Source organism: Triturus cristatus, chromosome 4_2 (genome assembly GCF_964204655.1).
Source record: "Triturus cristatus chromosome 4_2, aTriCri1.1, whole genome shotgun sequence".
Lineage (NCBI taxonomy): Eukaryota > Metazoa > Chordata > Amphibia > Caudata > Salamandridae > Triturus > Triturus cristatus.
The window spans coordinates 631,577,103-631,596,789 of record NC_140586.1 but is presented as its reverse complement, the minus strand read 5'-3'; the positions used below and the strand labels follow the sequence as shown (position 1 = coordinate 631,596,789).

Here is a 19,687-nt window from a genome sequence, read left to right as displayed (position 1 = left end):
GTATTTGTCGACGAAACTCGCTTTTCTTTCTTCTTTCTTCGGTTTTAACTCTGGAGCTTCTCGATGACGATCCAGACCCAACGGCGGAAAAAAGAATCTGAAGATGGCGCCCCAAAGGTGGGACTTCCGCAGGAAGCACGACGACGTCACGGAAGGTGCACCAAATGGTGGTCGTCGCCGCCCACCTGGGCTACAAAAAAAAAAAAAAAAAAAAAAAAAAAAAAAAAAAAAAAACAAAGAAAAGACTACGAATCCGGACCCAACCACAAGATCGCGGAATGATGCACAGCATAGTGAATCCAGTAAGATTCACGCTGCAAAACAGTGTTTTTTAGGTCTCACCTGGTGTTGCAGTGCGCATGCGCTGCTCGCTCTGCGAGGGCTTCGTGAAATCAATATCCTTTAAGAAGTTAACTTTCAGCTCCACCCGTAATTTCTAATGGTGTGCGTCATTTCTTATGGTAAACTGAGTTTTCTAATAGTAACTTAGGCTTTGTAGTCCCTCCTCGTTACCACCCTGTGCTCTTTTGGCCCTGCCCACCCGAAATGGATCTTTTACTGGTGGCTTCACAAGCTTTCCTTTAAAAGACAGGAAGCACTCTTTTCAACGCCATCCGCACACTTAATGGCCGCTCGGTCAGCCTCTCCTCACTTCAGCCCCCCCCGCCTCGGAGCACACATCCGCTCGGGGAGTCTCTCCTCGCTTCAGCCCCCTCACCCCTGCCTCAGAGCACACATCCGCTCGGGGAGCCTCTCCTCGCTTCAGCTCCCCCACCCCGCCTCAGAACACACGTAACTTGTTTCGCTCTCTCTCTCTCCATTTGCATGACTTGAGCAAATTAAATGATGCAATATGGCTTTTTGTTACCAAACAAAGTGGGAGATACCATCCAGACATATGTTGATTCGGAGAAGCCGTTTACATGTGAATGGGGAGGTAAATCTACTGTGAAACGAGTATAAAAAGCCGGTGAAGCACTGGCTGTTTTTTTCAACTTTGGCCAGCAAGACAGACGGCAAGTTTTTTCCCCAGAAATAACTCCCAGTCTGACAATTGCAGAGCTGTGAGTGAAGAATTGTTAATTAAATCGGAGTCCCGCGCCAGGGCTGGGAGGGAAGTGGAAGATAAGACACCTGATCATTGTTTATAAAGAAAAAAAGGAAGGTGCACTCCATCATAAATCTTTATAAAAGCAACACCAATATTTGGAAATAATTTTCTTTCTTTATTTGTAGTCTTCAATAAGAAAATAGGCACACAGCCAACGCGTTTCGTTCCCCCAAGCCTTGGGAACTTCGTCAGGGCTGCAACAATTTATAAAAACAACCACATAAATATACATATAAAAGACATATATAAGTGACAATATGAGACAAACATAAATGACAATAATAAGATCTGAAAAAAACATAATTCAAACAATAAAAAGATACAGAAAACATGGACTTCAAATTGGCACATTACAAACAATGACAAGAATAACAATCATGATCAGAGTCTGATTTTAAAATCAACCAGCACGTACAATATATGACATCCAGAAAATGGAGAAAATTAGAAAAAGGTGAAAAGAACAACCAAAATGTAAATAAAAATGAATTCAAGACCAAGGGAAAGAAGAAGATCACCAGAGATTGCCAGAGAAAATATGTCCAAAAAATACATATCCTGTCTTATCTGTATTCAATGTCTTCAATAAGCCACACTGGAATGTGGAAGTTAAGCGTCAGAACATCAAGATACCAAGATTAAAAACAGTCAAAGAAAGAATAGAAAGAATCAGAATAAAAAATTAATAAGAAATATTTCATCTCTCTTCTTTAACTTGTCAACTTATATTTATGGTGGTACGGCTTCCCATACCATGACATGCACTTTTTACTCAAGGAGTTCCAGACTCATATTGATAACTATTCCCACAGCCTGACTTACACCGGATTATGGTTGCTATTTCCGGCAGTTATAATAGCCGATTCTGAGTGGGTGGCAGTTGCGGTCATGAATTCTAGCTAGGATATTAAATATATAATTTTAATACCAATTTAATTATACTGTATGATTTCGTATGCCTACTGGTATTTACTATTAGAGATGACATCTGAGCTAGTAGTGGTTCCTTTCGCTTCAGCTAAATACTCGATCTGGCAGTTAAATCAGTACGTGATAGTAGTTACGGGTATTTACAGTACCGATGGCACATGTACACACCTATTGTTTCTGTGATTATAGTGGCCACTTATTCTATGGTCTTGTCACCATTTATGAGCTTATTATATAGGTTTTCGTTCTTACATATAAATTATTCTCTTTTTTCATAGGATAGTCGGATTTGGCTGGTCATTTTCGGCTATGTTAACAGTCTATTTCTTTTTGGGGAAGTCATTATTATTATAGATACTATTGTTCTTTTATATATTTTCTCTCGCGATTTAATTGGAACTGTAATATATGGTGGTATCATGCACCTTTGAGGTTTAGTGTTGAATGATTACATTCCAATATGGCCGCCATGCAGGCAAATTTGTGGAGTTTACCCTTCATGTCTGTTCAAATGATCACGATGACTAATGCGGTCACGTGATCTCCCGATGGGTCTTTTAAATGCGGAAGCAAGACCCAATCTAAATTCTCCTCTTTAGAACTCGCATACACTGGTGTTCTTGAGCAACTACTTTAGACTCTTGTTTCCTTATTGAGGACACTATCCGTATTTGGGTCATATTGACTTTTTCTGACATCTATAGGAAGGTAGGGAAGAGTTATAATTGACCTTTACTGTATACTTTTTATTGCTCTTGGTGATGCTTCTACTTCACGAGCTCACTTGTTATTATTATTTTATATGGGGGTGTTTCTATCATTTTGCACTAACCCTCCTTTGAGGTGTTCTCTGGTATATTTATTATTAATTTTTGATTCTGATTCTTTCTATTCTTTCTTTGACTGTTTTTAATCTTGGTATCTTGATGTTCTGACGCTTAACTTCCACATTCCAGTGTGGCTTATTGAAGACATTGAATACAGATAAGACAGGATATGTATTTTTTGGACATATTTTCTCTGGCAATCTCTGGTGATCTTCTTTCCCTTGGTCTCGAATTCATTTTTATTTACATTTTGGTTGTTCTTTTCACCTTTTTCTTATTTTCTCCATTCTCTGGATGTCACATATTGTACGTGCTGGTTGATTTTAAAATCATACTCTGATCACGATTGTTATTTTTGTCATTGTTTGAAATGCGCCAATTCTGAGTCTGGTAGGTTTTCTGTTTCTTTTTATTGTTTGAATGGTTATGTTTTTTCAGATATCTTATTATTGTCATTTATGTTTGTCTCATATGGTCACTTATATATGTATTTTATAAGTATATTTATGTGGTTGTTTTTATAAAGTGTTGCAGGCCTGACGAAGTTCCCAAGGCTTGGGGGAATGAAACGCGTTGGCTGTGTGCCTATTTTCTTACTGAAGACTACGAATAAAGGAAGAAAATTATTTCCAAATATTGGTGTTGCTTTTATAAAGACTTGTGACAGAGTGCACCTTCCTTTTTTTCTTTATGAACTCCTTGTAAGACAAGTATCTTTAAACTGCAGATACTGGGAGTTGTTGCACTCAAATGTATATATTGTCACCTAATGGAACTAGTGCTTGACATTGGTCAGCTGTTTTGTTCTTTTTTTGCTACCTGATCATTGTTTATTTGTTTTTACTGCACCAGCTGCACTTTGGATATGGCGGAAGGAGTGCTGCTCGCTATTAGCATACCACCAAGGACTGGGCCCTAATCCCGGCTCCACAATTGGACAGCACTGTGGGATCCTGGGCAAATCGATTTACGTTAATAAGCCTCGCATCCTCTGCCAGTGCTTGACGTGTTGCGCCATACAGCCATCCCAACCCCCCCACTTTACCAGCATCGATGGGAAGCGAGAACTTGATGCAGCTTCACTCAGTGCACCCCAACAGAATAAATTTTAAACATTTGGAGATCGGAGAGGTGGGCATGGGATTGATCGAACGTGCGGGGATCTGCTTGACGTGGCTGAGAGTGCAGGGGGAGGGGAGAAAGAGGCAGGGCTCGTACCCGGGGAGTGGGCAGGAGAGGGGTCTGGGTAAATGTTACCTATTGTCCTAGTGTTGTCTGATGGTTTTGTAGGTGAGGGCACGGTTGTAGCCTGGAGTACACAATGGTATGAAGAGGGGATACTTTATGCACTCTGTCGTGCCAGACTAGCCTGCCACCCACCAGCTCTCTGCCTCAGTAGTCCCTCCAGGAGCCGTGTCGACTTCCGGTGGACACACCCCACTGGCTCGACTGAACCCACCCCTTGTGCCACCTTAAGATGCCACCTAGGGACCCATCCTGACAACCTGTCCGCCCCTACTGACGCCAAAACTCCAGAGCCCACACATTGCAAAAAGGGTCCCGGCTCCTTACAGGGCCATGAAGTTGGTAATCTGAGGAACGAAGCGTTATGGAAAACCCATTGCTAACATTTTCCTATGCACCCTCCCACACTTCTAGTAAAGCATAGTGGTCCGAAAGATGCATGGTTGCTCCAGGCACCCCCTTTCAAAATGAACACAACATCCCTCCAATAGCAGACAGCCTTCTCTCCTAAACACCCAATGCCCACTTTGTAAAGCACAACCTCCTGCCTCTGATATTCACATTGAAACGCCCAGTCACAATGGCCAATTAATGACTGTTTTCAAAAGCACATTTTTAGTAAACCCTCCCCCCCCCCCCCCCCCCCTGGGGTGGGGCAAGAGCAGTACACGCATGTTCTGTGTTGCTCTGGTGGTCTCCAGTGACGTGATGTGTTATCTTGGGGTATCTCGCGGGCATGCTGTGAACGGCTGCTTCTTCCCTCAGCACATGCTGTCTTGCCCTGTTAATGTCTTCCTGTCCCTGCTTGTGTTTTCAGTGTTTACGCACCGGTCCGCCATCAGTATGCCCTTGTGGTGCTCTCGGCTCTCTCATACGCTGTTCCGGTTCTCCAGTGCGTCTGAACTAGGCCTTATGATGGTAGTTCATAGTGTCCAGTCCAGGCCAAGGACTGGTGGGGATGATTTGTCTGCTGTGGGTGCTGGGGCCGTCGTTGGTCGAAAGTGCAAAGAAGGAGCATTAGTTTGGGGGCGATTTAAAATACTGGATGGACTCTGGGTGTTGTGCTGTAAACAGAGCTCCCCAGCTGTGCGATAAATGTCGTTTTATGTCTAGCTAATTTTTACCACAGCAGAGAAGATAAACTGAAACCGTACGTGCGCTAAAGCACCACATTACCTAGCTTTGTAAAACGGTCACAGGCGTAATTGTTTAAAACAAATGCAGATGATGTATTTCGCATAAGAGGTGTAGTTTCGCGCAATCCTAATTTTTTATATTCCTTTTTATGAAGGGCACATGCTGATGAGCTTTGCGGGGGTCAACGGGTTAAAAGACATTGTCATTTACAATGCCATTTACTATGCCAATAGCTCTAAATTAAGCAAATGTGAGACATATTGCATTTCCAATGCTTGTTTTTTGGGGGCACAAGTGAGGCAACGCTGGGTGGTAGGAATTTTGTGCATTCCTCTGAATTTCAGAAGTTTCCATCACAGAAATGCAAGGAAAAGATGTGATTTTATGCAAAGTTTGAGGTTAGCATAAGAAAACCTCATGGAATACCTTACCCGACGGTCTACTTTTCATAAATGTATGTTTTTGATAGGTTTTCCTAGATGGCGGCTGAGCCAGGCTCCAGTTAACGCAGCTACCCTCAATTCCAAATCAGGTTAGTTTTTTTTTTTTACAGGAAATATCGATGCTTACAAATTACATTTTGTCGCTTTTCCTGTTGCGGACTTGAGAATTATTATCGGAACAAATGGGGGAATGTTGGGAGTAAAGACTTTTGTGGATCCCTGTGTAATCTGGAAGTTTGCATCACAGCAATGGAAGGATAAGGAGTGATTTTAGGCAGAGTTTGAGGTATGTAAAGCATTGTAAAATTCAGAACCTGCAGTTTCTTTGTGATTCTGTTTATTATCTATAGAATAGGACTGCCCATCAATTAAATTAGGCTAAAGTACTAGAGAAGGTAGCAAACACAGCAATCCTTTGGTTGATCTCAGACCAACTGGAAGCACAAAGAAACAGATTGGCTCTTGATTTTGTCCAGGCTGCCAAAGGTGGCGTTTTTCGGAATTGTAGGTTCAGAATGTTGCACTTTCTTGTGGCATTTCTTTAGGTAGACATAAACAGACTGAAATACTTTAAAGCTTTAAAAGCTTATGCACCAATGACTATAGGATAACTCCCAGGCTGAAGGATGTTTTTGGAGGCTGAGAACAGTACAACAACTATTTAACACTGGAATGTGCCCAACAGCCACAGGTGGATAATCTATTGTGAACAGAAGCATTGGCTTTTCTCAGACTTTGGGAATAAGTTTGGGCTTTAAGCCAGAACCTACTTTGAAACATACTCTGCAACCCACACCAGGTGTGTTCAGTCTTTACCTTGTTTAAAATGCACTTCAGCAAGCATCCAAATAGTTACGGGTAGATAAATACTGCACTTTTTAACTTTCGCCATGCACAACCACACCTGGCTTTAGTGTGTACCCTATGACCATTCTCTACATTCACACAAGTACACACAGTAATTTCATGCAGTATATGATTATACGCAGTTTACTATCAAATGTCTTTTTTAAAAGGATGTAAGAATTTATGGAGCGATGTGAATACAGTATCATAGATGTCACCAATTATGCGATTTGAGATGCCAACAGTTACGTCATTTAACAGGTCATGAATTATGTTATATGTGAGGGATCAAGCTGTATATGGTGGGGTACACATTATACTTCACTGAATTATAATAGCAAATTTCATTGTTTTTAGGTTTTGTTGCCACAACTGCATTTTAATTGGATTTTTTCCAGTGAATTTAAGTATTTCTTTAGCATATGCTATGATTTTATTACCAAACCCAACAATAAAGTCACTTTAACACCCCCCTCACCCCGCCACCCCCCCCCCCCCCACTGGTGTTCGATGCAGTTTTCATATACCATAAGGCATTTGTGATAGCGAGGGAAAAGCTCAATCCCCCCCCCCCACATAGTAAAGGCTATCTTTTAGACCCAGTCTTCTCCAACTGTGACAATCTTGTTTGGAAACCCCCTCATGTGCATGGTCTGATCAGTTTTGAGTATCTTTCATGACTTCCCCTGTCCTTCAAAATTCATTTTGTAAACCTAAAAATAATCCTTGGTTTACCCCTGAACTAGCCATATTAAAGCTCGAAAACATTCAGGCTGAAAGACATTGGAGGAAAGACATTGGCGGAAAGACTACAGCTGGGATTTTAGAAAGAAATATCTTGCAAAGGCTAAATAACTTTCCTACATTATTAAGGAGCTTGAATCTCCCTCTGCAACATATAGAGAAATCTCCCTTTCAGTAACCCTAGGCACTGAATTAGCTTCTTTCTTTTTTAACAAAATATTAAATACAAGACAGACCATTCTGCTAGATCCTATTCCTGTCCCAGTTTACTGCAATGCACCTACTTCCTTCATCCATCACCCGGTTAACTTCACCAACTATGAAGAAATCTATAAAGCATTCCTTTTGGTGGTAACTAGTAGGAGCCTTTTTTCTAAATCCCCACTTGATTAGAGCACAGCAACTTGGCTTCATGAACTCAGTCTTACTAATAGATAAATAAACTATATTGAACCTATCCTTAAAGATGGGTATCGCCCCCAACCGGTGAAAAATAGCTACTGTGATGCTTTTTGCTATAAAGAAATCTGCTAAGGATCCTTCTGCCCCTAATAAATTTGGGTCAATATCGCTTCTTCCTTACTGGTCTAAATTTGAGAAACTAGTATTTATTCAGTTTAAAAACTTTCAGAGCAGTGGTCTTTTATAACCTTTTCGGGCTGGTTTCCGGTCAGGCAGAAGTATAGAGCCAGCGGTGCTATCTGCACCAGACACAACTACACAAACAAGTGGACAAGGTGAAAGTTGCGATCTTGATCCTGTCGGACTTCTCAGCCACAATCCATACCTACGACCTTTCAATTTGATTTCCAGGCTCAAGGGAACTGGTTTCTCAGGCACAGATTTGAATTGGTTAAATTCCGACCAAACAGATTATGGCCCATTCACCATAGGGGTTTGAGCTAAAAGTTCTCAATTGTGGGGTTACCATAGTTCAATCTGAAAATTGACCTTTGGGCTCGTTTAGAACCCAACCATTGACTCACTCCTCTAACACCTTACATATGGTGTGCAGGTGAAGGTCTTGAAGAACTTTCCAAAACGTAATCCACCGAAGACCAAACTGCTGTTGGCACCAACCGGCTCTGCAACTTCTGATTTGCTGCTCTAGCCTCCTGCTATTGGCTGATGCCCTCCTCTTCCAACTATTATCCTTAATTTAGGTGTCCATTTTGACACCAATTTTACATTTAATCCGGATACAAGATTTAAAGCATTTGCTTCACTCATCTCAAAACAATTTGAAATATGTTTTTGTTCCTCGATAGCAGTCATCACATTCTGGTCATTAATGCCCTCATTCGGTCCCTTATGGAATATATGGCAGTGCCATGCTGCTGTCAGCCCCCCTGAAATTATTAAAACAGCTTCAATTGATTCAAAATGATGCAATGTTAGATGTGCAAGGTATAAAAATATATATATATATATATATATATATATTACCTACTGGCGGTCGCCAGTAGGTAGTTATAGTTAGGACCACGTTTCCATAGGAAAACCTCAACATTCTATTTTGAATAACTTTGGCGCCGGTCGACGAATCCTCGCGAATTTCTCAAAATAGGTGGGGCGCTACGCTCCGCTCCTACCCTGAAAGTCTCGGGGGGGTTCGTCAAGCGGGGGCTGAGATAAAAGGGGGGTCCCAAAACGCGTTTTTCCCATGCATTTTTCCATAGGACCTTTAGAACTAGCTACAGCCCGAACGGCTGAACAGAATTACTAGAAATTTGGCAGAGAGGTAGTCCTCAGGTCAAGGAAGTGCCTTTTGTAGGTTTGGTGTAAATCTGTTCAGTAGATCCTGAGAAAATAGCCTTTAAATCAATATATATATCTGTGGAAGCTTACGGTGCGCTTACCGTGCGCTTACGGTAAGCTTACGGTACGCGTACGGTGGCGTGCGCGAGCGCGATTCTGATTGGCTGTTAGATCTTAGTAAACATTCGAATCGGTCGAAACCAGGAAGCGGCGGCCGCCATTTTCTCTCTCGAACTGTCAGGGGGGTGAAAAAAAAAGGTGGATAATGTGAAAAGGGGGCAGGCTCGACAGTTCCTGACCCCCTAGCCTTGGTCAGGGGGTCCCAGAAGGACCCTCAAGGGCAAAAATAAAAAAAAATTATTTTTCGAAAAATCGCCGTATGCGCGTAGCGTACGCGCACGGCGACCTGCGGAATTACGCGTACCGTGCGCGCACGGAAAAAAAAATTTTGCGAAAAGGGAAGCTTAAAAAAAAATAAAAAAAATTGTGAGGTAAGGTTGGCTCTTATAAGAGCCGTTGGGTTCATACAGGGATGGAGGAAAGAAAGAATGGGAGTATTATGAGCGTCTACAAACATGCTGGTCTATCTTATTGTTAATAAGGGGAAGACTGACCTCCCCAAAAGCAATAAGACCACCACATTTTGTACACCTCATTTCAACACTCGCAAATCGAGGGTTGATGTCCAAAGGAAAAGAAGAAGGTGATGCTCCAACAACAGAGGAAGGGCTCAGCTGAGCTGCCGATGATGTACTCGGCTGAGCATCTGAGGCTGGGCTCTGGTGACTTACTGAAGAGTTTTCTCCAGTATGTCGAGCAAAGGTCCTTGGGTGTCTGTCCTGAAGGTGTCTCATCATAGAGTGATTTCCAAAGGAATATTTCCTACTTGGATTTCCTCTTGATAAAACACGATCACAAAGTATGCAAGTGACCTTTGGAGCATTGACCTTTTTCTCCCCCTCTGGAAAAGTGAAATACTCCCATACAAAAGAAGTCTTTTGTTTCCTCCTTCTCTGGATCATGGTGGTGCTGCTGGCCTCACTCTCAGAAGAGCTCTGCTGTTCTGCCATTGTATCCCAATGTCAATCCAGGTCCTGCTCCTAGAGAATCACAAGCAGAAATGAGGGGAATGGGTGTGGTGTGGGAAGAATCTGGAACTGAAAGTAGTATCAACCAATGAAAAGTGTTCTTTCAAGCAGTAAAGAGGGGAATGGGTGTGGTGTGGGAAGTTTCTGGAAGTGAAAGTAATTTCAACCAATAAAAAGTGTTCTTTGTAAGTCACATGGCCTACCGTGCGCGCACGTGACGCTTACGGTGCGCTTACGCAGCGCTTACGTCACTTTCGCGCATGCGCATTACACGCCCCTGCGTAACCGCGACGTTGCTTCCGGGTGTACGCGTACGGCACGCACGTATCACGTATCGCGCATGCGCATTACACGCCCCTGCGTAACCGCGACGTTGCTTCCGGGTATACGCGTACGGCACGCACGTATCACGTAGGCGCGCTGCACTAATTACGTCCAGAGCGCGTAGCGTCAGCTTACCGTACGCGTATTTTACAAGCGCGTAGCGTCAGCTTACCGTACGCGTATTTTACAAGCGCGTAGCGTCAGCTTACCGTACGCGCACGGAAAAAAATGCATTAAAAAAAACCTTTCGATAATGCAGGATATAGTACATAAATTATTAAAAAAAGGCTTACAAAAAATGAAATAAAAAAAAATTGCATTAAATTATAATAAAAATATAAAATCGAAATAAAAAACCACTATCCACATTGACCCCACCCCCTGTGCTTTTGGTGGCGTTAAGTGGGCGCGCACGCCACGAATGGCGTAAAGTAACTTAGCATTTAAAAAAACGAAAAAAATAAACTGAAAAAACCATAGGTTTCACACACGTTATAGTTAGGAATTAGCATTTAAAAAACCTTGCAAATTCACTGAAAAAACCATGGGTTTCACACCCGTTATAGTTAGGAATTAGCATTTAAAAAACCTTAGAAATTCAGTGAAAAAACCATAGGTTTCACACACGTTATAGTTAGGAATTAGCATTTAAAAAACCTTAGAAATTCAGTGAAAAAACCATAGGTTTCACACATGTTATAGTTAGCTGGACATTTTACTCGTAAAAAACCAATGAAATTGCCCCGTTATAGTTAGTTCAGCTAACTATAACTCGCGCGCCCGCAATGCACTGCTGATGACGTCACATATTACATCACTCATGACATGGTCAGTGACATCACTCATGACATCACTGATGACATCTCAAATGACATCACTGATGACATCACTGATGACATCATCCTTGTGATAGAGTGGCAGACCTCCTCTTCCCCTAATATAACCTTTGACACACACATTCAAAAATAGAGACTAAAATTTACAAAACAATGGACATACCAATAACAGTTACAACAACCTCTTCAGTAATTCTAAGATCCACATACACATCCACTCATTCACCAACAGTCCAATACAGTCACTCATACATGTACTCACTCATCATATGTACTCATACACCTATACATCCTGTTACACAATGCCACTCATCCATAGAGCAACTCACACACATAGTCACTCATGCTAATAAAGAATCAAACATACATTTACTTGCATATACAGTTATACACACACCACCACACTTACTTCTACGGAAACTTACACATACTTAGTCTTTTAAACAATCACTTATAGAAACACATACTTATTCATACAGGAACTCTTTCAATCTCTCACATATAATCACATATATACACCAATAGTCACATATACTAGTTTTAAACATATGTAGTTACTCATAAAGACACTATTGAGACAGTCATTCACTCACTAACACACCCATACACACACTCATCCACCCATGCAGTCCTGCACACATGCTCTGTTCAACACATACATGCACCTATGCACTACGTAATACCCCCCACCGAACCATGCAGACACTCAGACTGATACTCAAAAAACCAACTAATAACCTATATAGACACCCATGTAGCTACTCACCAACCCATGCAGCCACTTATACACAAAGTGAGAGACTGATACAGATATTTACATATTTAAACATTACTCACTAAGCCATGTATTCACTAAGATACACTTAATCAGTCAGTTATACAATCAATTTTTCAAAAACAAATCATCCATTTAGACACTTATATACCCATTTATTCTTCCATCGTCCTTGAGATATACATATATAAAACATATTTAATTTTCAGAAAAATACACATTCACTGGATGATGTCATCAGTGATGTCATTTGAGATGTCATCAGTGATGTCATGAGTGATGTCACTGACCATGTCATGAGTGATGTAATATGTGACGTCATCAGCAGTGCATTGCGGGCGCGCGAGTTATAGTTAGCTGAACTAACTATAACGGGGCAATTTCATTGGTTTTTTACGAGTAAAATGTCCAGCTAACTATAACATGTGTGAAACCTATGGTTTTTTCACTGAATTTCTAAGGTTTTTTAAATGCTAATTCCTAACTATAACGTGTGTGAAACCTATGGTTTTTTCACTGAATATATATATATATATTGCCATTTTTTAAGCACTTACAATGGCTTCCAGTAGATCAGAGGACAATTTTCATAGAGATTGTTCAAATTTCCTGTTTTTATGGCTGCCAAATTTGAATGGAATAAGGCCTACCACAGTTTGAGGTCTAACAACCCATTTCTCTTTAGGGTCCCTAAAATCAGAACTGCCACTTTTGAGGACCATGCTTTCTCAGCAGCGTCCGCAAGAATGTGAACATTTATCAATCCAGCCAAAGCCATCTGCTATGCAGTTCAGAAGTCAATTTGAAAACCTTTCTGTTCGCCCATTAATTTGGCATCAGGTTAGGTAAGATTCAGGTAATCCTAGCTCCAAGACAATTTGGTGCACGTGCACTGTATAAATTAACAGTAACATAACATACCTCCCCAGCTCATCCACATGTCATTGTTCAGGGATCACAGGTGTGGGTACCTGGAGGTGAAGCTTTGGCATTTTGCATTCATGGGTGCAGTGAACAAGTCTAATGCTGGCGCCCTTCAATGGCAGATGTATTGACCCAGAGCTTTGAAGATGATCCCACATTCATGCATTTCCTGATGTGCCCTGCTGAGGAATGTGGCACAGCCATTGCCCACCTCTGGTAGATGTTCTCCAAGCATGTATATTTGAAGAAGTAAAACTCAAAGCCAAATCACGTTGGCAAGTGTTGATAGTTGGGTACATTACATACTTCCTCTCTTGGTTTGGTACATACAATATGGTGGTCATACGGTCTATTCGAATTAGGACAACTTTGAAGGAAAGTGCTTTTTGGAATACCCGAGGGGCTAACTGCACAGCCAAGAGCTCCAAAACGTTGGCAAAGCTGTTTTAGAGACCACTGACAGAAACCATGAGGTTACCAGTGTGCATTCTCCAATCTGTAATAGACATGTCTATTTTGATGCCACTTGCAGTGGAGGGTCGAGAAACGATTGACCCAGTAACTTCATTACATTTTATGCTGGCCATTCGGCTCCAACAATCCCCAGTCGGTTGTCACCATTGTTGGCTTAACACCCCTGCAGGACATGTGCAATCTTGCATTCTGGACTTGAGCAATACTGCATGCCATCATTCCCAACAACTTCATTATTATTCTCACTGTAAGAGAATGCAAAGTCTGGTAAAGGGGAAGCAGCCTCTGAAATGCCATCACTTGCTCGTCTCTGTGGTAGGCCTTCCTTGCGAGTGCATTAAATACTGCACCTAGAAAGCTTTGGGTTTGTTGTGGGCAATGGTGTGACTTTTTGGCAATTATTTTGAAGCCTAATTTGTGAAGAAGAATAACCTGTTGAGTGTGGGTGATCCATTGTGCATAACTTGTCCCCTTTTACAGTCAATCATCTAGGTATTCAAGCACATTAATTTGTCTGCACCGCAAAGGTGCGTCCACTACAATCAGATCAATACTCCCAGAGCCGTTACTCTAAACAGTAAGATTTAAATTGATAATATGTTACGCTACATACCTTCGGGTACTGGTAATATACCCGATGCATAGGGATGAGAACATATGAGCCTTACCAGTTTGCCCATCAACACTTTATTAAACTACAAATATAAAGCCGGGCACATCTAAGCTAGATGGCAGGCGTGTGGATGTTGTTTCACATGCAGATGCTTCCAGCGGTATAAATGGAATCGCTGCACCACCTTTCACCGATATGCATTGTTGTATTATGCTGTTGTCCTGCAAAAAAGAGCGCATGCATGCATTAACGAACAAGTGCTAAGGTTGTTGTATAGGATCGGTCACCATGCCTAGGGTTCACTCTTCATCAGATACCAATGCCATATAGTGCCCACAGTTATGGCATGCATCAATACATGCCACAACGCAGATTAGAGAATTACAGATTCAAAGTGCCAAAGCAACTAACGCTCTGACAGAGTGAATGTTCGACAAGGCTTGGGGCCACAGTCCCATAGGTCTAGATCGAGCTGTGTAAGGCGGCGGAAAGATACACCAAACAGCCAATAGCATGAAGTGAGATGCGGATACTCCTCCAGCTGCAGCTAAAGCCCAATCTATGTATAGTTTAAAGAATAAAGTATTAGCAAGAATAAGCTTTTAGACTGCTGAACTGTCAAGTGAGACCTAAAAAAGCACTTCAAGTGAGGTGCTAGGCAAACGTGAACGATAAATTTATGGAAACTCCCGGAGACAAGACTTCAAATTGAAAAGGAGAGCCACAAACTGAACATTCGCAGAAGACCTGCAGCGTTACAAGTACAGCTCATAGTTCACACACAAAAAAAACCTATTTATACAGATCTGACGCAACATGATAATGTAATAAGTGTGTGCTACATGTACTCCCGACAAAAAAAGATTACGTTGGCTAATAAATAGAATATGTACCACTATTAATAGTCCAGTAATTCCCACAGTGAAAATATGGAGCAGCAAATGAAAAATTAAAAGGAAAACCCTGCTCGTAAAAAGCCATCTTCTGTCATTCGAAATGTTTAAAACATGAAAAAGCACTTAAAATGCGAGTTCTTGAAGGCACTCCGATGCACTACATGACAGATTAGTTTACAGTAAACAAGTGCATTATTTAATGGGAATTACGGGTTGATCCTTTTTCACCAAATGAGGAAATATAAAATAGGTCTGCGAAAACATCAAATTGTCAGTAACTAATAAAAAAATAAACAGAACTGAACAATAACGGAGAACTTAAATAACAATTTATTAACCGAGAGAAATTGCACACAGTTATCTACCACAGGCACTGGCAGTATAAGGTTGGTTAAATAGTTTGGAAATGACCATTGGCCATGCCTATCGTTTAACTCTCGTATAGTGAAGGTTTTCTCAAGGTTCAGTGAAAACCATCAGGTAGCACGTGGGAATCAGCAGTGGGAGGTTCTCTTGATCACACAGAAGCAAATGCGCATGGGTAGCAAGAGTGTAAAATTCGCAACACTATTCCACACAATATAAACGTTAAAGACCAAGCGACAAGTAAGCTTCCCTTTCAGAAGGGAGGCACAGCCTGTGCAGCAGGAGTTAAAGCACAAGCAGCAGTGCAAGCAAGTCTCATAAGAATAACAGTTGCAATAAAAGCAGCAGCTAATAGCTGCCAGGCAGACCCCAAGCCAAGTCACACCCTCAGATTAACCAGAAGCCCAAGATCAGACTAATTCTATTACTCCTACTACTTCACGAGTGCTGCAGAATGTTTCTACAGTGGTGGCTGGTCCCCTAAACATTTGGTAGGGCAACCACCCAAATACTTACGGTATGAGCCGCATGTGGCGGTCAGTCAATGCTCGTTATAAACATGGTTTATAACGAACCACTACTGACAGCTCTGAAGTTAGAAACATGGCTGAATATTAATTAAAGTGAAAAAAAAATGCACTTCCCTCCGCTGGCTTGATTCCTCCGGTCCTCGCGAGCCCCTCAGTGCTCTGACTGCAGCAGTGGACTTCTCTAACAAATCCCAATGCTGCTTTCATGTTACACATGAGCAGCATGAAAGCAGCGCCAGGGTTGGCTAGAGCAGCCTGTCTCAATGCTCTGAGGCAAAAGGGATCTATGTTTTCTCTTCACCTAGCTGTCTTAGACAGCTGGGTGGAGAGGTTTACACAGAGCAAGTCATGCTGGACGTCGCAAGACAAGCGCCCAAAACTGCCTGCGTAGTGTAAACGGGTGGATTGAGCACCACTCCCCTGCTGCCAGTCAGCAGCGGTGGCCCCGCCCCAAAACAAGGCTTGCTGGGGAAAGGGAAAAATAAAATGGTAATAAATGTATTTATTACCATTTTATTTTTCTCCTTTGCTCCTGCGCGGGCAGTGGGGGGGGGGGGGGAATGGGGGGGGGGGGGAACACTCCGCTGTCCTAATGGAGGGACCACTGCTGTGTGTCTGTGACGGTTTAGATTGCATTCCCTTGCCTTGTGCTTTTCTGTCACAAGACAACCAGGGCTACTATTCCTTAGAACGCACTACAGAATATCTCATTCATGTATACAACCAACTCTGGTTCTGAAGAGTGTTTTCTCAGACTATGCTAACCATTAACCATCCAACCCAAAACAAACGCAAAAGCCCAGAACCAATACATTGACAGCCCTTGCAATATACATCCAACATCGATAACCCATATTTGGACTTTAATATCCACCATCACCCATGACACTTTGAAACTGATAGAAAACCTAGCATAAACATAAGATACCCTCTAATGTACCACACCGCACAACAGGACACAAACCTTCAGATTATGCATTATACCTTCAACAATTACCCAGCTGCATTCATCCAGAAATGGTCATTCATTCAGTCTTGGTATCCCTTCTTCTATTTGCCTCAGCCACAATTTCCATTGATCACTGATCACTTTGCGGTTGAGAAAAGATGGCCTCAACCCCAGTGACAGCCTGGGCTCACATCACAATGGACTTCAGGACTCCGACCTTGGAGCAGTACATTTGTCTCAACAACGTCATCAGACCTCTGTAGGGTCTGTGACCATTCAATCCCCTCTGCCAAACCTAATACAATCCTGTGCAATTCATTGTTTTCCAATTTTAAAGAGAAGACAAATATGAGAAATGTGTTTATTCACAAACAGGGATTGCCAGTTTGCGAACCGCGAAATGGCTCAGGGGGCTGGAGGGATGGGCTCCTCATTTCACCAATTGATTGTTCAAATAAGTTTGGGGTGTTGAGAACTAGAATGTAACATTTACACAGACCAAGTAAAGAGATGGTGTTGGACGAACCTTAATCTTCTTGTCAACTTTGATCTAGGCAGCCCTGCAGTTTTTGGGGTTACAGAAAGAAAGCATGCCTACAAGGCTTTTATGAGAAATGCAACCGTGGGTCAATTCCTACAGCTCGTTTCCTTGTCACTCTTAGTATCAAATAGGACCACTTTTAAATGGTTCCATTTGATGTGCATGTATACAGTTTTCAAATTAACTTGGTGCAAACTTGACAAATGGTTAAAAAAATGAAAGTGCATTTATATCCCTGGTCTAGCCAACTTAACCATAAATACAGAGTCTCTATTGGCGAAAATCCCTGCATTTTCCCCGGTTCCGGTATTATTTTTTGTTGTCACATTAGTCTGTAGTGCCTCACGTCTTGAAGGGTGTAATCCACGTTTTGGACTGTTGCGAAAATTACATCACACATCGGCATCCACAACGATGTCAACCATACAACAGGACTAACCAGCAACGCCACAAAACCAGATCAGCCTCCATCACCCTACCCCTGCTCGCCTCACCATCGAATGCCTTGAAATGCAGGTTTACTAATCTTAACTCCATCAAACTGTACTCAAAGTTGGCTTTGTGACACGAAAATCTACATTTTGTGGAGCTGCAAATGAAAAATGAACTGTATATGTTTGATACATACTGAACAAGAGGAAAAAAAAAATTGAATATCTACAAGACCTATTGACATACAATGTATCTCTACCTTTCAGTTGCACCATTGCAAAATATGCAAGTCGCCATTATCTATCGACCAACTGCATTTTGATTCAATTGAAGCAGTTTTAATCATTTCAGGGGGCTGACAGCAGCATGGCGTTCCCTTATATTCCATAAGGGACTGAATAAGAGCATTAATGACCAGAATGTGATGAATGCTGCCAAGGAACGAAAAAAAGTTCCAAATTGTTTTGAGATGACCAAACAAAGCATGCTTTAAGTCTTCTATCAGGACTAAATGGGTCACCACTACAGTGTGGCAGCCAAAGGACACCAAACTTTAAATGTTCTTTTATTTGGTAGGCCCAGTGGATGCAGTCCATAGATGCGCACGCGGGAGGAGGGGCACAGAAAAAGATTGATGGCAAAATGGACACCTGAATTAAGGAAAGTCGCTGAAAGAGGAAGGCATTGGCCAATAGCAGGAGACCAGTAAAAGAAAACTACGTATGGGTTATTATTTTAAACAAAAAAAGAGTTCAAATAAATATTTAGCAATCATAAAAATACAATACTGCCTGTGTACTAGAATAGGGTCCCTGACTAGCCTGCACTAGTCAACAATCAAGGCTGCAAATTTGTAATTGTCGCACCACTGATGACATGATACTTCCGGGCTGCATAGCACCTTTAGCAGCATTCTCATAGTTACCTCATAGTGAAGTCTTCGAGCCTTGTTCATTGCTGGCAGAGCTGATCTCTTCCCACTGATGTTTCTGAAAACCTGGAACACCATAAAGCACAAGAAAAGGAAGTAAAGGCAGGCACAGACTCCTGCTACAATAATGAAAGCCATCTGAAGGGGTTGAATGTCAAGGAAACTGGAAAGAGATTTTTCTGTAAACATTTTTATTTCTAAGCAGGCATTTTTCGCTACAGATGTGGTCTTAAAGAGACCGACACACACAGACCCCCCCCCCCCCACAGAATACATCCAGACAGATTAACTGAAACGCTGCTGTGAGCTCAATAAAAGTTTGGGCACCATCAGAGAGGTCAAACATGAGTTAATGAAATGGGTAAATGGAGGGCTGGCACTTGGCAGAATAAAGGGAGCCAGAAAATCCCTGCAGTTAAACAGAACAGAGTGGGGGAAAAAAAAATACATTTAGCTAGAAGAAAACTTAGACCCCCCTTAGGAGTGGCTTACTAATTCCAGGGATACTGGTAAAAGAAGTTACCACGCTCATTGAAACCTAGTTACATTTCACGCAGATTTCTGTTGAATCTTCCTAAAACTCCAAAGGAAAACATGGGAATTAACACTGGAACACAGATTCGGAGGACTGCTCTTAAGCAGAGATGTCTCGCACAAGTCATGAACAAGTATTTGCAATGCAATAGGACTCGCATTTGTGAGAGTTAAAGCTATTGGCGTTGTAAATGATATTTTTACCCATGTGCTTTGGTTTGGAGTGTAGTGGATGTAGGTGGTGTGGAGTGGAATTGTGTGGGTTGAATTGGTATTCTTAGTCGTGGAATTCTATGGAGGTAGAATTGTGTGGCATGGAGTGGATTAGTGTAGTGGAATTATGTGGTATGGTGTGCAGTGGTTTTTTGTGGATAGTAAAGATGCGGTATTGAGTTCACTGGAATTATGTGGAGTGGAATTGTGCATTATGGAG

The 19,687-nt window shown here is 41.8% G+C and overlaps 1 protein-coding gene across 3 annotated transcripts in view; it reads right to left on the bottom strand.

Annotated features, from left to right (window-relative positions):
* The window catches only part of WLS (Wnt ligand secretion mediator), a 271,286-nt gene that overhangs the window by 56,071 nt on the left and 195,528 nt on the right, over nucleotides 1-19,687 (bottom strand). For all 3 annotated transcript variants that reach the window (XR_014960654.1, XM_085602300.1, XM_085602302.1), the window contains one exon: nucleotides 18,715-18,858. Coding sequence is in view for 2 of the 3 variants with exons in the window: in XM_085602300.1 (XP_085458426.1) it covers nucleotides 18,715-18,858 (144 nt within the window). In the remaining variant the exon portion in view is untranslated. The remainder of the gene's footprint in view (nucleotides 1-18,714; nucleotides 18,859-19,687) is intronic.